Source organism: Oncorhynchus mykiss, chromosome 1 (assembly GCF_057628025.1).
Source record: "Oncorhynchus mykiss isolate SJ-2025 chromosome 1, ASM5762802v1, whole genome shotgun sequence".
In the NCBI taxonomy this organism is placed as follows: domain Eukaryota; kingdom Metazoa; phylum Chordata; class Actinopteri; order Salmoniformes; family Salmonidae; genus Oncorhynchus; species Oncorhynchus mykiss.
In genome coordinates, this window is record NC_143022.1 from 69,407,835 (window position 1) to 69,425,679 (window position 17,845).

The window sequence follows — 17,845 nt, forward strand, 5'->3', positions numbered from 1 at the left end:
GGCCGGCAGGGCAAGCCGAGCTGGCTGTTACCCCATTCACCACACTTTCTTTAACGAGGGCCTCCTGGTCCCTGATCAAACCGGCCCCGGGGCGGACATGTTTGTCCAGAGATGAAATCCCCAGCATCTGCCAGAGCCCAGAGCACACTGCTGCTATTCTGTTGGACAGGGTCACTGCAGGACTGAGTGTCAGGCAAACAAGAGTACCTCTATCATACGAACTGGATTCTCTCTGGATCTCTGCTATGGGCTGGTGGGGACTTACTATAAGCCCAGGTCAGGTCGTAGGCCCAATAAAAAGGTAGAGATTTTAATTTCACTCACAAATCATGTAATATTTTGATTATTATTCATGTGGAATTCATCAAATCCATGTGTGAAGAGTATTCATGTAGAGTATACCGGGTTTAACTTAGCGCTCCTGTGTGTGTGTGTGTGTGTGTGTGTGTGTGTGTGTGTGTGTGTGTGTGTGTGTGTGTGTGTGTGTGTGTGTGTGTGTGTGTGTGTGTGTGCGTGTGCGTATGTAAGCCTGTGTGTGTATTCTGTGTGTGTGTGTATCGCATGAAGTTAATGGTTGAATTTCTTATGCCTTGTTTTAATCAGAGACTTGGGCCAAGTGCCACTGGCAGAAAAACCTCTAATGTCATTTTTATTTTCCATGTGAATTGATCCTAGTACATTAAATGGATTTGAGACTTATAATGCATTAAATAAATGAGGGTGAAATTGTTAAAAACATACGTTTGGGTGCATAAAGGGGTTTAAAAGTTCTGAGTTTCGATGATTAGACTCCGTTTATTACATTTTCCCCTTATATAATTTGCATGACTTCATAGGGTTGAAAACACAGAGTTTGGGAGAAAGTGTTCGGGCAGCAAAGACGTATGACTGCTAAGTTAGGGACTGTACGTTATTTATAATGAGCGATACCGGAGAAAATCGGACCTCTGAAATGAAAATGGATGGCCCACCCTTCATTACCCTCCTGAACGCTTAAAAAAACATAACTTGGATAGCAGAGAACATGCCTACCATTTACCCTCACTCCCAGGACAGACCAGAGACTTAGATATGCAGTTTTAGAAACTGTTCTTCGTTTTGTAAAAAGTAGCCAGAAGGTTGTGGATTCGCAGACCACCGCGGACAAGGGTAGGGGAGAAAAGATATCCATTAAAATAAAAGCACAGCATGAATCTATCAACTTATTTGCGCTGAGAAAAAAAAAGTAATTTTATAAACGCATTTCATGCCATTTTAGGTAATTTTACATGATTGGAGACAAGCAGAATCTTTTTTTATTCCACGACAGAGCATGACAACAAATGAGTGCATGCTGCGGCACCGGAGACGTTTTGATTTCTATACAGGCTATTGTTTAAAAAAGAGGATAGTCTAAGTTTGGAACAGTGTTGAAGTCGTCTGTAAGCTGTAAAAAATGTTGCGCAACAGAAGCGTTTACAACTGAAATGTATCTGATCGTCAGTGGTTGTTTACTACAGCAGCCGCATATCATCAGGTAGACCGATATGCATTTGGGAAACTATCATTGTGTTGACTGTGATTAGGGCCCGCGAATACAAGAGCAGCTGCTATGGTAAATGAACAAACTAGGCATGCATAGCTCACTGCATGATCCTCAAACCAATGACTGGCCAAACTCTTGTTTCTAAAGGGGATTTCAAAGGCACCGTAGAATGACTGTACAGCCTAATAAGGCATTTTTCGTTTCATTATTATGTAATTCGAAGTAATTATGTTTTCAATGACATTTTATGCAGCCTAAATGCGACATGTCTGGGCATATTGTTGATGTGTTGTTGAAATGCTGAGCGCTCCTGCCAGCCTGTAGCGTGTCACAAATGCGTCACAGTCGATTTCCTAAACGCCAGGCTATAGCCTTGAAATAATAACAACATAGTCTAAATAATAAATGTTAATTCCTTCTTAGGCTACCTGGCTTGCTCCTGACTGATTTAGAGTTGGTGTGTTGTTTAATAGCCTGTTGAAATGTCGAACGTCAATTGATAGCGACAGAATCACACATTACTTCCAAAGCAAAGTTACATTTGTGTCTCCTCGGCTACATAAGTTTGTAGTGCAGCTTCTGAATGTCATAGAGACAAACCAAAGATATCTCAAAATATATTCCCCAACATTGTATAGCTTGTTTCTAGTGTAAAGCATTGCGGACAAACACGTTGTTTTAGATCGCTGTATATATTCAGGTCCATTAAAAGCTTAAGCTAACAAGGGGAAGGCCTATGCTTTTAGCCATTTTTTTTTAACAAAAGCCACAATACCCTCACATACCCCCTCAATTCAAGCCCTGGTTTTAATTTAGCAGACCTAGCTCTTCAGTGACACTGAGATATTTAAGGGGTGCATGGTGACTGAAGGAATTGTCTGACAAAATCTATGGATGGTAGACTATAATTTCATCTGTCAAAAAGTAGGCCCACCTCTTATTTCTTGAATAGGAAGAAGTAGGCTCAACAATAAAGCCATCTTCTTGTTAGAAGCCTAAAGTCAAATTAAGATGAAGACTGTTTAAATGAATTAGGCCTCCTCGAATTAACCTACTTTCAGCACCCATGCGCTGTCTATTCCCGCGGCTGCCGCTTCATGTAAATGACTCGAATATGGCTTATTGTGAGTTCAACAATTCTAATAAATAGACTTCATTATGGGCTACGAAACATATTGTTTTTATTCAAATAAATTATAACAGTAACAAGCTTACATCCGGTTCTCCTTCTCATCTTCCGCGCTTTCCCTCTAAAAACTGAACAGGACATCGGTAGGCCTAGTCCACGCGCAGAGATATTGCAATTTGGTTAGGCAGCACAAAAGGGTTTACATCAACAAGAGCAGGGCAGGCCAGGGCTCCTGATTGTGAACGCCTATCCATTGCAGTGTGTAATGCAGAGTAACATCCTTTCATATATACCACCCCAGCAGCGCCCAGCAGAGAATCAGGGATGAGGGGCATCATCGGGGGAGAAAAAAAATTGAGATACTACAATAAGCAAATCATTCTCAAAACCTGAGCAATACAAATCAAATCAAATTGTATTTGTCACACGCGCCGCATACAACAGGCCTTACCGTGACATGCTTACTTACAAGCCCTTAACGAACAATGCAGTTAAAAAATATAAAAGTAACACGATAAAATAACAATAATGAAGCTAAATACAGGGGGTACCGGTACCGAGACAGGCTAGTCGAGGTAATTTGTACATGTAGGTAGGGGTAAAGTGACTGCATAGATAATAAACAGGGAGTTGCAGCAGTGTAAAAACAAAGGGGGAGGCACTCTGTGACTTGGGTGACTGGAGTCTTTTACATTTTTTTCGGCACCACCAAATATGTAGGTCCTGGATGGCAGGAACCTTGGCCCCAGTGATGCCCAGTGAGGGCCGTATGCACTACCCTCTGTAGCGCCTTAATGTCGCATTCCATACCAGGCGGTGATGCAACTTGGCAGGATCTTCTCGATGGTGCAGCTGTAGAACTTTTTGAGGGTCTGGGGACCCGTGCCAAATCTTTTCAGTCTCCCGAGGGGTAAAAGGTGTTGTCGTGCCCTCTTCACAACTGTCTTGGTGTGTTTGGACCCAGATAGTTTGTCGGTGATGGGGACATCAAGGAACTTGAAACTCCCGACCTGCTCCACTACAGCCCCGTCGATGTGAATGGGTGGCGCGTTCGTCCCTCCTTTTCCTGTAGTCCACGATAATCTCCTTTGCCTTGATGACATTGAGGGAGAGGTTGTTGTCCTGGCACCACACTGACAGGTCTCTGACCTCCTCCCTATAGGCTGTCTCATCGTTGTCGGTGATCAGGCCCACAACTGTTGTGTCGTCAGCAAACTTAATGATGGTCAGTGGTGGAAAAAGTACCCAATTGTCATACTTGAGTAAAAGTAAAGATACTTTAATAGAAAATGACTCAAGTAAAAGTGAAAGTCAGCCAGTAAAATACTACTTCAGTAAAAGTATAAAAGTATTTGGTTTTAAATATACTTAAGTATCAAAAGTACAAGTATAAATTATTTACAATTCCTTATATTAAGCAAACTAGACAGCACCATTTTATTTTTTTATTTACGTATAGCCAGCGGAATACTCCAACACTCAGACTTCATTTATAAACAAATCATGTGTTTAGTGAGTCACCCAAATCAGAGGCAGTGGGGATGACCAAGGATGTTCTCTTGAGAAGTGTATGAATTGGACCATTTTCCTGTCCTGCTAAGCATTCCAAATGTAACGAGTACTTTTGGGTGTCAGGGAAAATTTATGGAGTAAAAAGTACATACATTTCTTTAGGAATGTAGTGAAATAAAAGTAAAAGTTGTCAAAAATATAAATAGTAAAGTACAGATACCAAAAAAACTAGTTAAGTAGTGCTTTAAAGTATTTTGACTAAAGTACTTTAAACCATAGATGATGGTGTTGGAGTTGTGCTTGTCCACACAGTCATGGGTGAACAAGGAGTACAGGAGGGGACTATGGTGTTGAACGCTGAGCTGTAGTCAATGTACAGCAATCTCACTTAGGTGTTCATTTTGTCCAGGTGGGAAAGGGCAGTGTGGAGTGTGATTGGGATTGCGTCATCTGTGGATCTGTTGGGGCAGTATGCGAATTGGAGTGAGTCTAGGGTTTCTGGGATGACAGATTTCAAAGCCTTTTAAAGTACTTCATGGCTACCGACGTGAGTGCTATGGGGCAGTAATCATTTAGGCAGGTTACCTTCGCTTCCTTGGGCACAGGTACTATGGGGGTCTGCTTGAAGCATGTAGGTATTACAGACTTGGTCAGGGAGAGGTTGAAAATGTCAGTCAAGACACTTGCCAGTTGTTCTGAGTACACATCCTGGTAATCCGTCTGGCCCCGCGGCCTTGTGAATGTTGACCTGTTTAAAGGTCTTGCTTACATTGGCTATGGAGAGTGTGATCACACAGTCGTCCAGAACAGCTGGTGCTCTAATGCATGCTTCAGTGTCGCTTGCCTCGAAGCGAGCACAAAAGGCATTTAGCCCATCTGGTAGGCTCGCGTCACTGGGCAGCTCGTGGCTGGGTTTCGTGGCTGGGTTTTCCTTTGTAGTCTGTAATAGTTTGCAAGCCCTGCCATATCCAACGAGCATCAGAGCCAGTGTAGTAGGATTCAATCTTAGTCCTGTATTGGCGCTTTGCCTGTTTGATGGTTCGTCTGTCGGGCATAGAGGTATTTCTTATAAGCGTCCAGATTAGTGTCCCGCTCCTTGAAAGCGGCAGCTCTAGCCTTTAGCTCGGTGCAGATGTTGCCTGTAATCCATGGCTTCTGGTTGGGATATGTACGTACGGTCACTGTCGGGACGACGTCGTCGACGCACTTATTGATGAAGCCGGTGACTGAGGGGATATACTCCTCGTTGTACGCATCTCTGTGTGTGAAGTAAAGGTAAAACTGATTTAAGTTTGCCTGCATTAAAGTCCCAGGAGCGCCGCTTCTGGATGAGCATTTTCTTGTTTGTTTATGGCCTCATACAGCTTGTTGAGTGCTGTCTCAAATTATATGACCCTCCCCTGGACTAATTAAAAAAAATACAAAATCCTCCCCCTGACTGAAATTGAAAAATCATGACCCTCCCCCCATTTTCCTCCGGGTAACAATTGTGTAAATTTCGACCGCTCCCTTTGCGCTCTTTTGATGACTGTAAAATGGGCAGAAATATGTTTTTGGTGCCTTTATCTCAGTTAAATATAGAGAAGGCAGCATATTGAAATATGAACAAGTTTGACGAGTTAGAACGGTCAACAACTTGTTTTCTCCAGCCGTTCAGTAAAATAAGCAACATTTCAAACGGTGTCAGGGAAGGAGAGAGAGGGAGGTGACAGAGAGGGCTGCACACATGAGGCGTTTTGCAGAAGGAATTGACTCCAATACTCTGGAGTTATCTTCATCTTCTCATGTCCTCTTTAAACACATCTAATGGTTTCTCTAGGCACAAATCGATACCTGAACTTCAGATTACCAGTTAACAGGAGCTGAAGATGTTCTCAGGGGGAAATGAAGGGAAGAAGTTACAGAGCTTTAACTAATGCAAATGATGTGGGAGACTCGCTGGCCCTATCAAATAGTGTTCCACACAAATTGATCGTCATCTGATCAAATCATTTTTCATGTGTCTGTTTTAAGACTGGGGAGATACCCATAGATATTCTGTGAGCACTTCTAAACGTATCTTATCATTCCTTTACCTCAACTATTACTTTTGAAGGGATGACATGTATGTATTGCATATTCTTTGAAAGTTTCAGAACAGGAAGAGAAGCAGAAATGGCTTGTGTTTATGTGGTGAGGGTGTAGAGGTCTTGGGGGAACCCTGCTCTCCCTGCAGAGTGTGGGGGCTGCAGGGCTGTTGAGCCCCAACAGACCCAGACCCACAGCAGGGGTTGATCAGAAACAGGGCTGAGGGCAGAGAGAGGTATTGCAGGCAGAGGAGGCATTGGACCACATTTGTGTGGCGTCCCCCCCCCCCAGCTTCCTTCCCGTGGAAGTCGGAGGTTAAAGTGTTAACCCTGGCTTAATTGCAACTCTGTCTCCAGCTCACGCCCCCTCTGCACTCCCCCCACCCCCCTCATCCTCAAACTGACCCCAGGGCCTCTGTGGCCCGGGACACCCAGCTTTCACATTAACACAACCTGGTTACTGATTCCCCAACTAATGGAGGAGATCTACAGAGCAGGCCCTGGGGGAGAAAAGGAGAGGTTGACAGAATGACACGCTCGTGTAAATATAATCCAACTACATGGCCAGAAACAGGCCCAGACCCCTGCAGCAGCCCAAAGGTCCCACCACTCTCAGATCATCTGTATCCACCATACCCACATGCAAGTGTGCGTACGCTGACACACACACACACACACACACACACAATTTCTCTGAAGGATAACCCTTACCCTTCCACCTCCCTCTCCTCCTCCTTCCCTCCCTCACCCTACACACACTCAGGCAGGCAGGCCGACAGCCCCGCTCGTTATCTTACTCTCTGATCAGCTCAAATTCATCTTGTTCACACTCGCTCTAACATGGACGAGGGGAGAGAAAGGCGGTCCGCGCCTGCCACGCGTGCTGGTGTGAAAAGACGTGTCCACAATCCACATCCAACTACACCGCCCAGTCAGTCACCTACCCCTTCTCTCCTCTCCCAAGGAGCGTCCCCATCTACCCTGGACAAGCAGTATCAGTCAACATGGCTATTGACACCGCAAGTGTGCTGAGTTAGGAGAACAGAGATGAACTGCTTTGGTTTCTACCTCTGATCCCATCTGTGTTAGTTTAAGGGGTGTGAGTCAAATAAGATCCCACCATCTCTAGTGAGAGAAAGCATGGGCCTCTGTCTCTCCTCTCATAGTGAGGGACTGGCCAGAGGCAGACACTAACCAGACAGTGTGTTGGAGACTGTTTTGCTCAGACGGAGCCAGACTTCATCACTCTAACAGGATGTATTGGATCGGCGGAGCGGGACATGAATTGCTCTTTGTGGCATTAAAACACGCTAAAGAACGGTAAAAAATATTGTTATACAGACAGATTTCAAGTTGCGATTCTAGTAAGTCAAGTTAATGTGGACCTAGGTCGGCTAAAAATAAACATTCCTTTTGTCCAAGTGAGATGCCGCTGTAATTCAGTTCTAAAGTTAATATACTGTTATTTTTTACAGGTAGTGGAGCATGTCAATAGAATTTACCAGAAGTCATTCAGGCATTATTTCCTGGTGCACAAGAAAAGGGCCTGGATGAGCCTTAAGGCCAGTGTGCTGTTTTAAATTCCTTGCATATTCCTCATGTTCATAGAGGGATGAACAATGAATAATCGTTTCCCTATGATTTGAAAGAGACATCTCAAACCCTTTTCAGTTTATGTTAACATGTTCTAACGCTATTCCAGTAATCCTTCAATATATCTTCCATGCCAGAAAATGAATTTTGTTATTTTTTATTGTTTATCCTGAAATAAATAATATTGCTATTATTTGCTTATGACAACGATGAGAGAGTGGGATAAAGCCGAAGTCCACTTTCCAGTCACGCAATGCTAGCGTGTACATGTGTGTGTAGAACTACGTGTTTATATATAGGCCTGCGCACGCTGTGTGTGTGTGTGTGTGTGTGTGTGTGTGTGTGTGTGTGTGTGTGTGTGTGTGTGCGTGCATTGCAGCATGATGGACAGAAAAGTCTGAGTGGACAGAGAGCATATGTGTCACCTTTGACCCTGACCGAGTCCACTCCCACACAAACCAAGACTCCAGTATCACAGTCAATATCAATGTAAATATATACCTAGAAAGTACACTATCACAACATGGACTTGTACGACAGCGGTGAGAGATAGGCCGCTGCTATTGGCTCTGCTCCCCCTTGACTCCACAATGGAACTTATATAAAGAAAATAACTTCCCATCAATGAACAAACCAAGTAAAAGTAGAAGACACAGGGATGTGTAATAACGTAGAAGAAAAACAGCCCATGTAAAAGTCGTGCTCTTTTTAATGCTGTCAAAAAATGATCTCTGGTTATAGTTAAGTTATAACTTCAGTGGTCATCAAGTTTTGATGAGAGTTTTTGATAGAGTTCATATTTGGAAATATCCCAAATATTTAATGCAAATCAAATTACACATTCAGTTATTGCAACAAGTGTTTTGTTGTATGGGACTCCCAATCACAGCCAGTTGTGATACAGCCTGGATTCAAACCAGGGTGTCTGTAGTGACGCCCCTAGCACTGAGATGCAGTGCCTTAAACCCGTGTGCCACTCGGGAGCCCAAGTTCAAATATGTATTATGCATTACTAAAGTCTATACATTTTATGTACATTATCATCTTGGTTTTATATTTTCACTTGGTATTTTAATTCAATATTAATGTAGGTTTAACATTGTTTGACAATTATATGTCCTTTGCAATACCACACATGAGAGAGTGATATTTCTTTATTGTATGCAATTTAAATCTTGATAAGAATGTAAGCTACATGTAAAAGCTTCAAAAAGGGTAAATAACTTGATTATTGCCAAATATTCTCTTATATCCTCGGTACATACATTATTATCTTCAAATTGTTCTCCATTCACCAATGCACCAAAAAAATGTTAAAGGCTGATAGAATGTATTCAAAGTAAGTGTGACACGTTTCGTTTTCTCAATGTTTAAACAGATACCTTCCCATTCCAATGTGCAAACCAAATACTGATGTGTAGAAATTCGGATCAAAAGGTCACAGACGTATAATATTGTCCAGAAAATGATTTTAGGGAGTATAATTGATTACATTTGCACCACGCTGTACATCGATTTTTCTATTGTGTTATTGACTGTACGTTTGAATATCCCATGTGTTGTTGTTTTTGTCGCACTGCTTTGCTTGATCTTAGCCATGTCGCAGTTGTAAATGAGAACATGTTCTCAACTGGCCTACATGGTTAAATAAATGTGAAATAAAAAAAATTAAAAATTAAAACGTATTGTATTTTAATAAATGTTCTGTATAGACTATTTGGCGGCTGTCTTGGTTCCTTTGTACCGTCCTAAAAACAGTATAGGCCTATCTTGAAAACATACCACTTTTTACATGGTTAAAGTGCAACACTATTTCTTACCTTGAATTACCCCATATGTATTAAGTTAGAATAACTATCCTAAACTTTATTTCAGAACATAAAGGCACGTTTTTCACTTGTTTGGTGGCTACTTATCTATCCATTCAGTAAAAGTTGCATTGAAGTTCCCTCAACAACATCGTTTGGATATTTTAATTGGGCCTCATGCGGTGCATATTACAAGCACTAATTTAGGCTCATACTGTAGCCTAGAAATGACACTGTAACCAGTACTTCAAGGCCCTATATTTGTATCTAGTATTAGCAAAACATGTGAAATATTAGAGGAACATTTTTCAAATATATGCCCTATAGGCTATTGTAAAATTGGACATTCGTGAGTATAAAAGCTTTCAAATGACATGCTCTAGAGATCCTTGTACAGGCATAACTATTTGTAGACCTGTATTGTAGGCTTCGATGAATTATAAATGATTCGTGTGGATATTGATAAGGTCATTTGGCCGACTTATCTCGGTTTGAATTGTAAAATCGTCCTTTACGCATTTATTTAGAATATGTGGTAAAACGTTGCCTGGCGCTTCTTGAAAATACACGAACAAAAAGGGCCTAGGTGTAGAAAGACAAGCTTTTATATAATTACAGAAGTTAAAAGGCCTTCTTTCTTGTTTACAGAACTTGTCTAAATGCAAATAAATACGAGGTAGAATGCGACAAAGCCTCGGGCATCTCACCGGCTGGTGCGCCATGCAGAGCCAGCAATCTGCTGATCGGATTTAATCAACAGGGTAACAATGGAGCGATGGCCCTCATTCAACTGTTTAGCCACTAAACGCACAACACATCATCCAAATAGCACTATTAAATAATAGGCCAATCATGCACTTATTTCATGCTGACTATTTTGTTTTCACTGCACGCAACATGAATTGATTTCTCAAGGAATCTCGTGGAAATGGAATACACACCAGTGCTCCAAGTGTTCAACCCATGTGTCACTTTTGAAACGCTGAGAGTAAAGTTTCACACCCATGGTTATTCAGTCATTAGGGAAAGAATGATTAATGGTTTGGCTGTTGGTATAAGACAAAATGGCTATTAACCGTAACTTCGATATGTATAACAAGCGCAAATTGGGTTAAATTTGAAGTCAAACTGAAATGATTTATAAGGCCACTGCTACTGTTAGTTATAATGACGTTATAATTAAATTAATGGATGTCAGATAAATATCCTGTCGTTCTTGGTCTGTAGGCAACATAAAACATATAGGTTGCATCTTAAATGTGTATGGAATAGGCCTATAGCTAAATAAGTAATAGTGCTAATCATTTACAGAAATAGGCTAAAACATAGATTTAGAACATTAACAAAATGTGAAATCATTCATCATCAATTTGTTAGCTAGCCTAGATATATATTACCTTCAGAATGTTAGGGTGCTGTAGCCTTTCCATTAGCGTCATTTCTTTCACTATTTTGAAGGACGCCAGTCTGTAGCAGTCTCCAGGTGAACCATATTTCTTTACGCAATTTTCCATATCGTGTCCCCCGAAATCCACCGATTTCAGAGCCACGGACAAGCTGTTGTTGAGAGTCGCCTTGTAGACAGCCTTTGTGTAGCCTGAGCCGAGGTACTGAATGTTGGTCACGTTGTCTATGCTGCTGCAGTCAAGCATAGGTGTACTGTTAATGCTCCTCGAATTCATAGTTAAATCTTTCCGTGATTTTGTTTGCATGTATGTGGAAGATGAAAGCCGATTTTGAAAATGCGTCTGTTGGTTATCGGTTCGCTCAATGACTTTGATAGGGTCCCAATTGTCCCCTGGCTCTGAATCCATGAGCCTCCTTCTCTCCAGCGGGCGGACGGGGTCCCCGGTCCCAGACCCATGTCCCTGGCGCCGACGGTACCGCACAACCTCATCGAATCTCTCTCGTATCTGCAGTAATAAGTCCTGGTGATGCCTGCTTCCCGCGGCGTTTTTACTATTGGACTCCGCCACAGCTTTAGTGTCTGACTCGCCGACGTGAAGCTGTGAATCGCCTGTAACCCGCTGCTGTTTTTTGTGATAGTACCGATGTACTCTATTGTCGTGGTTCTGATGGTGCTCGAACCCTGGTATGTACAGCAAATTCATTAGCGTACCGAGGAAGAAAGAGAGGCAGAAGCCTGCTGCAACCACAATCTTTCTTCGCTTCATTGTGATTAGTTGTATTAATAGCATAAAATATATTTGTCCGTCTTCGGCTCCAGCCCCCGCCTAAGTGTCTACCACCTCTGCAGCGGTGCCCGGCGTTCAAGGTTCGTGCGCGACAGAACTTAATGGTATTCCGATGCCGAATGCGCTATGATCACGTCTTCATCTTGAATTATATGATTTATGCAGCCACGCAGGTTTAAGATCCTCCCCATATAAGGTTGACCATGGTGACACTTGCCTTCACACACTGCAAAACCCACCACTTCTGTAGCCTATGAGCGCATCAGGCAGGGGTCCTCTAGCCTACTAGAAGCCCCCTGAGCGACTAAACAGCCGTGACGCCACTGTGATTGACAGCATACGTAGGTCATGCATCTGTGAGCACTGTAGTTTTCAGGAAGTCCATTTCCCATTAAGGTACGTTGAACATATAAAATCTTAAAACCACACTACCCATGGTGCAATGTAAAAATCCAGACAATTCCAGCAAACCAGCAGCTGTGGAACAGTGTTTGAGGTTTCTTAGAACTGCCGTTTCGAGTAGACCTAATGGCACGCGCAAAATCTGCCCACTGACGTTAGTGATGCAAGCGCATGAGTTGATGGACATTAATTATAATATCTACTATCTAATGTGTTGTTTTATTTCAAATTTTGAATGGCCAGGCTTGTATGTGTTTTAAATATAGCCTTATTTGAATGTTTGCAAAGCCTTTCTAATAGGCCTATACGCCTTAATATGCCAATTGGTTATGTCATCCGGATTATTAATTGTTACCATTGCGCATAGTAGTAACATTATGTAGCCTAGCCTATATCCAGTAGATTTTCTGCTGATGGTCTATACACAACATGGAAAGTAGGCTAAATTGAAATGTTTCCAACGAATAATGAACATTGCGCTATGAGACAACTGAGCATACGCATAAGAACGCTTCATGCTTTCAGCAAGTAGGGTATTCCATTTAGCTAACGCTTTTGGATTGCTTTAAATCTTCCACCTCTGTTTTAAATTGGTTGAGAAGTCCAGACTCCTTGCAGGCTGAAGCTCTGCTGGCCCCTCTGTTACTTGGAAAGAAAAATGTGTATAATTATGTCTCTGGGGTCGGAGAAGTAAAACTCTAAATTAAAAGCAGACATTACGAAAAAGGGTGTATAAATAATCAAATAATAGGCTCTGTTATTTGTTAAACTCGGCCGAGATAAGCATTCCTTGGCTGGAATCTCATGTTAGCCGGCACCCCCGTCCCCCCAAATAAATCCCGTCGTGTTTATCTGCTGTAAATACACTATAGGAGTGCCAGCGACGTTTAAAAAATGAGCCACCACGACCCCTTTTAAGTGGGCCCAAACAGAGTTCACCACGGGGTCTCGCTCTCTATTGTGGTAGGCTAAATGATGATGAACTTTAAAATAATGTTATTAATGCTCTCATTGTTTATCGGATTACTTTAATAATGACACATTAGTTATTTCTGGTGCAGCTGAGGCAAGACCAAGCGGCCTCTATACCTTCATTAGGCCAACAAACCAGAAGGATGACGCGGGGAGCCCGGCCTGAGCCCTGCTTGAGATCCGGATAGTGTAGACCTGAATGCTAGTGACATGGCTATCCATCAAACCGACATTACCATGTAGTTAGCAACTAATTAACAAATACAATCAACCTGGAAACTGAACAAACAAAGCGGAGACAGCGGGGCGCAGCCGCACAACGGCCTGGGGTCGAGGGGCCAGACGCAGGGAGAATTTATACAAGAGGCGCGCATCCACTCTTTTTAATAGCTTTGGTAACATTTTTTAAAAGGTCAAAGTAGTGTAAATATAATTATATTATATTAGTCCTATATTATATTGTACTATTTGGAACCATTTTATTGGCCCTTTTTTGACGGGAAGGATAATTTGGGATGGAACTGCTTTGGAGCTGAAGCATTTCAGTAGCCTAACTATAGCCTACCTCTCCCGCTGAAATGGCCGCTATATCCCACACCAACTGTTATCATATCTGTCACTTTGAGACTGTTTAATGTCCACACATTTGACAAGTGGCAAGAGGGATGTGGAGAAGCTTAGCTCCATCTCCTGGACAACAGTCTTTGATGGTGATGATTATAAATAGTGACAATAATAATAATTTATAATTATTATCCGATAATTAACCGTTTGTGTATTTGGTGGTTATTTTTCTTTCATTTTTAAGCACGATGACTGGATTCAATCATTGTTATCTCTGCATGGTCCTAGAGTTGATTGTCCGTCATTATATAATCCAATAAACATCCGAATGATTGACTACACTTATCTTGCCCTATTTAGCAAGTCATCTATACATTGTGGTGTAAATTACATAATATACATATTTAGGATACTTTTGCAATCCAACTGTCAAGAAGTTTTGACAGGACAGCCTAACCCAAAACGTAGAATTAATTATTTGGCTGCATTTAACAGTAACAGAAGTGATGTGTAAGAAAACGGTATTTGCCTCGTCAGTGGTGCAACTGTTGCTTTAATTTCCGATTTCTTACTGTGTGTGGAGTGGTCATTTGCATGGCCTAGTTTGGGGCGGACAGCTCTGCGGGAGGGGAGGCTCAATGCGCCTCGGGGGAGCTAACACGCATTAATCCCACTTAAATAACTTCATTTTCTCTAGGATTATTAGGGACAATAGGCAAACAGTGTATTCTAACCACTGTGCTGGGGCCTTTCCATTTGACCAGCCGTTTACATGGAGAATCCGGGAGTGGCAGTTGGCTGGCTCGCGGGTAACGGATTAGCCCGCTGCAGCGCAGGAATGTTACATTTGCTGTGCCTTTGTGATTGGCTCAACCTACGGCGGTATATGACTGAACAAATCCTTTTACACTTCTATTTTCTGAGGGGAATAATTATGTGCCTTTGTTACTGTAAACCACACATGAATTCAAACGTGGGCGTAGGTTGGCCATTCATTGGCAATGTGCGCTTTAGTAGGCCATACATTATGTCACCCGAAGTAATGACGTGTCAATTAATCAAGTTTGAGCTGAAAGTATTTATCGCAATTTGCAACCTGCAGAAGTGAATGCCATGGAGAGAAGTTCTCCAAAAAAATATATAGAAGTTGTAAACTTGTGCATCCATTTTACTGCAAGGACCAAAAAGCTCAAAAGAAATTGGCTATATATCTTGAATAAGACATTTTTAGTCAGAGCCATTTATGAATCAGAGCTTAAATTTACATTGGAGTCAGTCAACTTGAGATGTTTTTAATGAACTAAAGACATTTCTGAACTGTATCTTGATGTTGTCCAGTATCTATTAAATGTGCTGTGCATCATGGTTTCGATTTTGTAAATGCACTGTTCATGTATTTAATCTCCCACTTAGGTGCCAAGCTTTTTTATGTTCAGTTTAAGTTGAAATGGACTCTTTTTCCATCTGAACCTTTAGTCAGGAGGTTTGTGTGGTTTCTTATTCATCCTCTCTTGCTGGCTGCTACAGAAAAGTGGAGTAGACCCATAACAGTGTCTGAGACAAATGGGTGATAAGGAGAGCGTTCTCTACTCCATAAGAGTTATGTTTCTAGAGAGGAACTTCTGGTTCTGTTTAGTTGAGAAAGGAGGGAGTTGGCGAGAGAGGAGGAGAGAGAGAAAGACTTGGGGGGGGGGGGGGATCTCAATTGCATTCTCCTCGCGTCCTCTCCTCTCTCCTCTCTCCTTATCTTCTTCTCAAACCCCATTGGATGAGAAGGTCAGATGGTAGGGACGAGGAGAGAGGAGTGGAGGAGAATGCAATTGAGATCTTCCTTTGGAGGGAGGCCTGTGCCGCCAGCAAACACTCAGTCACACTCTGTGAGTTTATGAGCCTCAGACTAGTGTGGATATGACCTTGAAACAAGCACGTGCGTTGGTTGGAGCCATTAGGAAACTTGTCAGTGCGGCCCAAGCTCGAGCCACCGTATGCCAGCGTGTGTGTATCTATAACCTGCCTTACCTAACAGCCCTGGCTATCAGTCAGATGTTAAATGCAATGCAGGTGATGGCAGATACTTATCTCAGTAAGACAGTGCAAATGTATGTGTTTAATAAACAGTGCTACTCCCCAGGACTACTACCAGCCACACGGGCCAGATACACCTCACAGCATTTATCCCATTTAGCCCTGAATAGAAGCTGCATGCAGCACTCCCGTTTTCTCTCCAATCTTCCAATTTAATGGCACATTAGCATATCTAATTAGTTGTGAAGTGGATCATGGCTTGGAGCACAATGGGACACTTGTCTGCGTTTTGCCAATACGATGCAAATTAGTTTGAGAAATCTTGTGGCCGGAGAGGCGAAATACAGTTGAAAAGAGAAAACAAAATTCCTGGACTGGGGTCATACTGTGAGATCTCAGGGGCCAGCAGAGAGAGAGAGAGAGAGCGAGCACTGACATTTGGGTGTGTTTGTATCTGTGTGTGCAGTGGTGCAAAAAGTACCCAGTTGTCATACTTGAGTTAAAGTAAAGATAGAAATAGAAATATAGTAATAGTAATTTTACTCAAGTAAAAGTGAAAGTCACCCAGTAAAATACTACTTGAGTGAAAGTCTAAAAGTATTTGGTTTTAAATATATTTAAGCATCAACAGTAAATGTAATGGCAAAAATATACTTAAGTATATACTTAAGTAAAATTATATAATATATATACATAATATAATTATATTCCGACCCCTAGACTTTTTCCACATTTTAAAATATATATTTTTTAAGCCTAGTCAACACAGTACCCCATAATGACAAAGCAAAAACAGGTTTTAAAATATTTTTGAAAATGTATTATAAACAAAAAAAACACATTTACATAAGTATTCAGACCATTTACTCAGTACTTTGTTGAAGCACCTTTGGCAACGATTACAGCCTCGAGTCTTCTTGGGTATGTCGCTATAAGCTTGGCACACATGTATTTGGGGAGTTTCTCCCATTCTTCTCTACAGATCCTCTCAAGCTCTGTCAGGTTGGATGGGGAGCGTCTCTGCACAGCTATTTTCAGGTCTCTCCAGGGATGTTCGATCGGGTTCAAGTCCGGGCTCTGGCTGGGCCACTCAAGGACATTCAGAGACTTGTCCCAAAGCCACTCCTGCATTGTCTTGGATGTGTGCTTAGGTTCGTTGTCCTGTAGCAGGTTTTCATTAAGGATCTCTCTGTACTTTGCTCTGTTAATCTTTCCCTCGATTCTGACTAGTCTCTCAGTCCCTGCCGCTGAAAAATATTCCCACAGCATGATGCTGCCACCACCATGCTTCACCGTAGAAATGTATCCAGGTTTCCTCCAGACGTGACGCTTGGCATTCAGGCCAAAGGGTTCAATCTTGGTTTCATCACACCAGAGAATCTTGTTTCTCATGGTCTGAGTCCTTTAGGTGCATTTTGGCAAACTCCAAGCGGGCTGTCATGTGCATTTTACTGAGGAGTGGCTTCTGTCTGGCCAGTCTACCACAAAGGCCTGGTTGCAGAGATGGTTGTCCTTCTGGGAGGTTCTCCCATCTACATAGGGGAACACTGGAGCTCTGTCAGAGTGACCATTGTGTTCTAGGTCACCTCCCTGACCAAGGCCCTTCTCCCCCGATTGCTCCGTTTGGCCGGGCAGCCAGCTCTAGGAAGAGTCTTGGTGGTTCCAGGCCACTGTGCTATTGGAGACCTTCAATACTGCAGACAGTTTTTGGTACCCTCCCCCGGATCTGTGCCTCGACACAATCCTGTCTCGGAGCTCTACGGACAATTCTTTTGACCTCGTGGCTTGGTTTTTGCTCTGACATGCACTGTCAACTGTGGGACCTGATATAGACAGGTGTGTGTTTTTCCAAATCATGTCCAATCAATAGGATTTACCATAGGTGGAATTCAATCAAGGTCTAGAATTTCAAGGATGATCAAGGGAAACAGGGTGCCTCTGAGCTCAATTTCGAGTCTCATAGCAAAGTGTCTGAATACTTATGCAAATAAGTTTTTTACTTATTTATTTATTTTAAACTTTTTCAAAAATGTCTGAAAACCTGTTTTCGTCAT

General features: G+C 42.3%; 1 protein-coding gene across 1 annotated transcript in view; it reads right to left on the reverse strand.

The window, feature by feature from the left end:
- Nucleotides 1-12,134, reverse strand: part of pkdcca (protein kinase domain containing, cytoplasmic a) — a 35,682-nt gene extending 23,548 nt beyond the window's left edge. Inside the window, exon 1 of the mRNA XM_021608363.3 lies at nt 11,031-12,134. Within this exon, the coding sequence (XP_021464038.3) occupies nt 11,031-11,831 (801 nt within the window). The 5' untranslated portion in view covers nt 11,832-12,134. The remainder of the gene's footprint in view (nt 1-11,030) is intronic.
- Nucleotides 12,135-17,845: the final 5,711 nt, after the last annotated feature.